Below are 6,523 nucleotides of genomic sequence, written 5' to 3' on the forward strand. Positions count from 1 at the left end.
GATAGGCTCCAGCATCCCCCGCGACCCTGCCCAGGATAAGTGGGTATAGATAATGGATGGATAGATGGAAAACATCTCCCAAAAAATGATCTGTTCACGAAAATGAAAATTCTGGCAGTGAAGGTTGCTTTGCTGGTGGACCTAAACCATGCAACAACAAAAAAAATTTCTTAAAGAGGCGAGCAACCCCCATTACATGAAATACATCTTTGCAAATGTTTGTCTTTGAAATGATGCCAATCCCTGATTCTACAGCTGTGACTCTAAGCTAAGCACTGGGAGTTTAATTTGTGTCCATTCTATCCATTACCGCTCATTCTCAGCACTGAAAGCCATACAATTATGACTGTTTTTACTGTTAGCACATTCTCACTCACGCCCTCTCTGCCATGTCCATTCCACTGCAAGAGGTGACCTGTGACATCACCATTCACCCTGGGTACGGTAAAGCATTCTGTACCGGGACTTGGCCACACAGGCACACAAACAAACACACAAATGGTAAACATCTGGAGAAACACAGGCACACACGCATATTCATGTAAGTGCACACAATATACACATGCACAAATACACGCATAAATACATTCACGCACTCACACACACACAGATTCATGCAAGTGCACACACAATATACTGTACACCCGCACACATACACACATAAATACATGTATGCATTCATGCACACTAACACACACACACACACCCAGACACTAGCAGAGGAATGCTCAAGCTGGGAAAGATCAATCATCTACTGCAGGTTGTCGTGGGGAACTTTATTAATCACTGACAGGTTTTCACTTCTGTAAGCACCATTCCTTCCAAACGCTCCTGTAAAGGAGAAAGTGGGCAAATGAAATGCCCACAAATCAGTTACCATGACGCTCACTTCAGCTGCAGTCCCCAAATTAAAGTCAAAACTTTTCCAAGATTCCCAAAACTAAAGTCAAACAAGATTCCCTAAATTAAAGATCCAAACTTTTCCAAGAGTCCCAAAACTAAAGTCAAACTTTTCTGAGAGTCCCAAAATTAAATGAAAGAGTCAAACTTTTCCTCATGAGCGAAACAATATCTGTTCTCAATTTACACGCAGATTATCTAGCCCATCTTCTCCCAGGAGTATTATTTAGTATTTATATTTACATTCGGACCCTGGTACCGCAAGTATTTTGAAAAATGTTTTTGATGCATGTGCGCTTATGATATACCCAAGGTCTCAGCCTCTGGTTGAGATATTAGTCTAAAATGTATTTTGTCAATTGACAAAAACACAACTTAAGGGTTAAACGCAGACAGTGTGGTGCTAAGAGCTAATTATCGGATACATGGCTAAAGATTTTTTAGTAATATTTCAAAGTGATAGCTATTTGTTGTCAAGACCAGAGGAAAACAGAACTTACGATAAACTCAGTATTTGTCAACCGAGGCCACAAGGTGTAAGTTTGAGATACATGCTGGTGTGTGTGTGTTTGTGTGTGTGTGCGTGTTTTTGTACCTGTGGTTGCCTCCTGTTGCTGGGTTACCCATTCGATCGAAAGCTGGCAACGTTGCAGAAGCTGAAACAAAAGATGCACAATTGTCTCTTCATTTTGTCAGGTAATTTCATTCATCTTAGAGCTGGCCACACACGCACATGTTCAGGCATATATAGGTTCATAATTGGACATAATTATGTGGTTCCGACAAATGTACATTGCATTCGCTCAATGCACTCACACTGTACAATACAAGACACATTTATCTCACATATACATATTGAGACGAAAATTTCTAACTATGTCTGTAAGTGAAACTAGTTTGCATTGTCCTATTTTGACGATCCAAATGCTAGCTACCGCCAGAGTGAAAATGAACAGAGATTGGTGTCTTGTGATGCGCCCATTTGTTTTCGATTGGCCAGTCCTCAGACCCACCTTCATCCACACTGCCAATCATTGCATAGGTGGGCCCTGCACAGTATCACATCATACTTTGTGGGCTTCCACTGCTAAAGTACTTTGAAATACTTGTAACCACAACTGTTCACACAAGCAATTGCTGACCTCGATGGCGTCTTTAAAACAGGTACCACACAAACACATGCATGCATACACAAACACACACACACACACTCACGTGCTTTGATAGTGTGTGAGGAAGCGCTGAGGGTCTTGTAGTGTGTCCCCAAGCCTCTGGAAGTTAGGCATGTTGCTGACAAAACCTGAGCACTCCTGCAAATAAAATTAATAAAAAATGTCACACTGACATCATTTTTCTGGGACAGTTACGGCTTCTTCGTAAGCAAAACATCATAGTCTGTCAGTGTGACATCATTATACTGCGACATTTAAGACCTCACCATCAGTGTGACATCATTGTTCTGAGACACATAAGACCTCACTGTCAGTGTGACATCATTATTCTGAGACAGGACTTTGCTGCCAGCATGACACAGTTATTCTGAGACGCCTCAGTCCTCAGTGCCTTCTCATCATGTTGCAGCTGCACTGTAACTAAACCAAGAACTGAAGATGATAGTGTCCTATCTGCAGATGATGTTGCGAGATAAAAAAGCAGTATCTTTCTCTCCATCGTTTTTCCCATAAGTGCTTCATCATAGAACTATGTAGCGTCCAAGTTATCTTTAACAGGTGCTTAGTCTGTTGTGTGGCAGCGAGTCTATGAGGGAGTGAAACGAGGAGGAACGTGAGAGAGCGACCGCGACGCTTAGCGTCACCTTTCGGCCGATGATCGGGACCTTGGGCACCGAGCCGGCCTTCGGGGCGCTGGGCCGAGAGTCAGAACCCACGCCGGGCTAAAAGAGAGAGAGAGGACCTCCGTTTCAGGGACCGGGATCAGAGACGGGGAGACACAGAGAAAGGAACGGGGAGATAGAGGAGATAATACCCCCAGTGTCGTTCAGTCGTTCTTAGCACTGACTGAGGTCTTCGACCGCACATTGCATGCTGGGTTTTTTTTGACGCGCTCAGCTTGGGCCTTGACAGCGGGTTAGTCAGAGTAATGCTACGTGTGAAATGAGTAATGTGTCATGTTACAAATAACTGACAAAAGAGTGTTGTACTTATAGCCTGTTACTGTATTGTCCAATGACTTTGCTGCACTTATTGTAGTCCCTTTGAATAAAGCGTCGCCAATAATGTCCATGTTATGTACAGACTGGACGATACAATTGTTGAATTCAATACTTTTTTGCTCTATGATTGTTCGTGTAATGAGCTGCAAATGACAAGGCGAGTTTGCACTTTGAGAGTATTATTGGTTCAATACACAGACAGGTAGTAAAGGTAGAAAAGATGATCCAAACATTTGACAGGGGTATGAGTAACAGCTACAGTAGCTGAGTTTAACTTATCTAAGGACACGAATCAGAGAGAGTTTGTTGATCTAGTAGAGAGAGAAAGGGTGGGGTGGACAGAGAGAAAGAGAAAGGGAGTACGGGTGATGGGGAGAAAAGAGAGAAGGACAAGAGATGAATTGAAAGAGAAGGGTAGACAGAAAGTAAGAGAACTGTGGATGAGAGACAGAGGAAGTCAGAAGCAGGGGGTAGAGAGATAGAAGGGCAAGGGAAATGGAGAGAAAGAACAAAGGCGGGGAGAGAGAAGGGGAGATGAAAAGCAGAAAGAGAGAATCAGGACAATAAGAGAGACAGGAAAAAAAAGGTGATGAGGAGAAGAGAAAAGGAGGATGAGAGACAGAAAGAGAGAGGGGGCAGGGGGGAGGAGTACTCACAGGACCGGTCAGAGGGTTCCCGTTTCCTCGAGTGAAGCCGGACTCTTGGAGACCGTAAGGCGCTGGGAAAGACAGCATCTCATAGCCCCGAAACTCTGGCCTCATCTGGCTCAGAACGCCACCATAACAGAACCTGGAGCGAGCGTAGCAACACGGCCGTTAGCTACTTAATGCTTCCAGCGCTGGTTGCACTGACGTGACCCTCAGTCAGAAGCACACTCACACAATGTAGAGGTGAATGCACACGGAGGACGAAGAAGAGCATACTACTCAACACTCATAAAACTACAGAACACGTTAACCAATGAAGGATATGGACCAACACACGCAAATGTGCGCACAATCACACATTACACACAAACATGCACATACACATCCATTCCTGTACATACGCATACCGACACATGCATATACACGTAATTAAGCACACGCAGACCACACATACATGAATATTCACACATGCATGCACATACATACACACACAGACAAAACACATATGTACATACACACACATACCTGTACATATGCAAAACATTTACATACTGACACATGCAGTTCTGCACATGTACACACACACACATACGCACACACACACACACACACACTCACTCGCTGTTGTAGAAGGTGAGGAAGCGTTGAGGGTCGTCAAAGGTCTGGCCCAAGGTCTTCAGTTTTGACGTGTTGCGGACAAACCCGGACTCCTCCTGAAAAAGACACCACCTTGCACTGTCACCACGGCAACATTACACAGACACACAACACTCCTCTGTCGCCGTGACAACGTTACTACACTCAAAACTCAGCGTGACATCTTATACGTGGACACCTGACTCTTCAGTCCCGCCCAACATCATATCACAGTACCTCTGCAAGAGGTGGAATGGAACCGGCATTATGTGCTATAATATCCACTGTAAATTACTGTTCCCTCTCCCAGAAAAAAGTTGCGCCCTCTCTTCTCTTGTATGCCCCCCTCCCCCCTCACTCTCTCATGAAAGAGTTTATGGGTCATCTATCTCTCACTCTCTCTATTAAACAGTTTATGGGTCATCTCTCTCTCTCTCTCTCTCTCTCTCTCTCTGAAAGAGTTTATGTCACTCCTCCCTCCCTCTCTGGAAAAAGAGTACCTCTCCCAATATCCTATCACAGAAAAATCTACTGTCAACAGTTAATTAACCACTGAACATTTTAGTGAATAGCCTATTTAAAATCAACCACCGTCCCCCCCACACACCCCAATTCCTGATTTTGGCAAGCAAACACAGAGGTAGGACATCATCTACGCACCTTCTTCCCAACTACGAGGGTCTTCAGGACGCGGGCAGGAGGTGGAGGTGGAGGTGGAGGTGGGGGACACGCCTGAGGGAGAGAGAAAACCAGAGTTCTGGAGCTGGCGGAAATCCACAGCATCTTCGCGCTGTTTTATATTTCCGCGTCGTTTGCGTGATTTGCATTGTGCGGGACACTCGATCGTGTCCAGCTTGTACAACGCTAGTGCAGCGTTGTACAAGCTGGACAGGCCATGAAATACGATTTCTGGTATAAAGTCTATATTAAATCGTTATTTTTTTATTGAGAAAGTTGCCGGTGTCGTAAAACCTCTGCGACTAGCCTTTAATGACACCGCTTCATATTTCTTGTTTTAAATTCGCACCAGGAAGTTAAGTGGTGTTTTATTTATTTATGTTTAAGTTAACTGTTACATGAGCGGCCGTCACGGATGCTGATGGATGACTCACAGGCCATCCCAACGGGTCTCTGCTGTGGCGACTGTAGCCGCTCTCCACATTCTTTTGGCTGAAGTAGGGAGCTGGCAGGAACGGGCAGTTGAGTGTGCTGCTGTTGATCTGCCCTCTTGTGTTTCCAGCACTGAGGGGGGGCTTGTCTGTCTCCACCTGCTCATCCATTTAGTGTTCAACGGAACTCTCGTCGGACAATACTGGCATACATGAAAACGGCTGGAACACATGCGGGTAAATGTGATGTAACACCGGCTGCCACACGAGACCAAACAATAGCTGTGTTGAGAGCTCAACCCCTTTAAGATGTGTTTAGCTTTAAAATATATTGAAACGACTTATATCACTTCAGTTCTGGTTGTACTAATTATCAGTATTATACTATAGCAGGGTTGAACTGCATGCAGTATTATAGAGGCAACTTTTTGCTAAGCTTTTTTTTAAACTTCATGGTTCATTTGGTGAAAAGTAATTACTTTAATCAAAACTTTCAGCTCTCTGGCAGGGCGCGTGTTTACCTATTCCTCCGCCGTTCTGACTGCATCAACATTTGGACAAATAATTTATCGAACGTAAATAAGGAAATTCGTGGCCGGCCTTGTGACGCCACAGAACATCCTGAAGTTCAAAATGACTTCGCTGGATTGGAGAATTCTGCTTTTTTATTTCACTTTTTTATATTTTCACTAGTTTAATGTTATCGAACCGATCGATAAAGAGTCTAATAATGCAACAAAGGAAACGAATGAATGAATTGAATCAATTTCATGTTTAATTAATGGCTTTGTACATTATTAATTGACTTTAACAACTACATTAGTTAATATTCACGTGACCTTATTCTAAAGTGTTAACAACACGACATTATGGAGATTTGTTTTAAATCGTATTTTTTGGGCAACGCATGTCTAAGTGGAGTTTTATTCTAGGGAAATTAAGGAAGAAATTAAATCGCGTGCTATATTGCGTAAAATCAGAACATGCGCAGATGACACAGGCAAACTCGAAGGGCCAGGTGTACAGGAGGACTCCCTCCTCCGCGATGAAGCAGGGAA

General features: G+C 43.8%; 1 protein-coding gene across 2 annotated transcripts; it reads right to left on the minus strand.

The window, feature by feature from the left end:
* Positions 1 to 761: 761 nt before the first annotated feature.
* saxo4 (stabilizer of axonemal microtubules 4) lies at positions 762 to 5,705 on the minus strand. 2 transcript variants are annotated; one of them, XM_064312868.1, is made up of 8 exons: positions 5,469 to 5,695; positions 5,017 to 5,088; positions 4,339 to 4,433; positions 3,730 to 3,862; positions 2,717 to 2,794; positions 2,116 to 2,210; positions 1,496 to 1,556; positions 762 to 831 (listed from the first exon to the last, which is right to left on the minus strand). In XM_064312868.1, the coding sequence occupies exons 1-7, from the start codon at positions 5,634 to 5,636 to the stop codon at positions 1,520 to 1,522; spliced, it is 678 nt and encodes a 225-aa protein (XP_064168938.1). In that variant the 5' UTR covers positions 5,637 to 5,695; the 3' UTR covers positions 762 to 831; positions 1,496 to 1,519. The 2 variants fall into 2 exon arrangements, with proteins under 2 accessions (XP_064168938.1, XP_064168939.1); XM_064312869.1 differs by lacking the exon at positions 2,717 to 2,794 and having other exon boundaries at positions 5,469 to 5,705.
* Between the last annotated feature and the right edge of the window lie 818 nt (positions 5,706 to 6,523).

The sequence above is a fragment of the Anguilla rostrata genome, chromosome 16 (assembly GCF_018555375.3).
Source record: "Anguilla rostrata isolate EN2019 chromosome 16, ASM1855537v3, whole genome shotgun sequence".
NCBI lineage: Eukaryota > Metazoa > Chordata > Actinopteri > Anguilliformes > Anguillidae > Anguilla > Anguilla rostrata.

What these genes read in the sequence shown, in the direction of transcription:
- saxo4 (XM_064312868.1), bottom strand. Translation starts at nt 5,636, where the DNA reads ATGGATGAGCAGGTGGAGACAGACAAGCCCCCCCTCAGTGCTGGAAAC. An exon ending in GAGACCCGTTGGGATGGCCT is followed by an intron (nt 5,089 to 5,468) that starts GTGAGTCATCCA and finishes TCTCTCCCTCAG; the next exon opens with GCGTGTCCCCCACCTCCACC. An exon ending in CCCTCGTAGTTGGGAAGAAG is followed by an intron (nt 4,434 to 5,016) that starts GTGCGTAGATGA and finishes TGTCTTTTTCAG; the next exon opens with GAGGAGTCCGGGTTTGTCCG.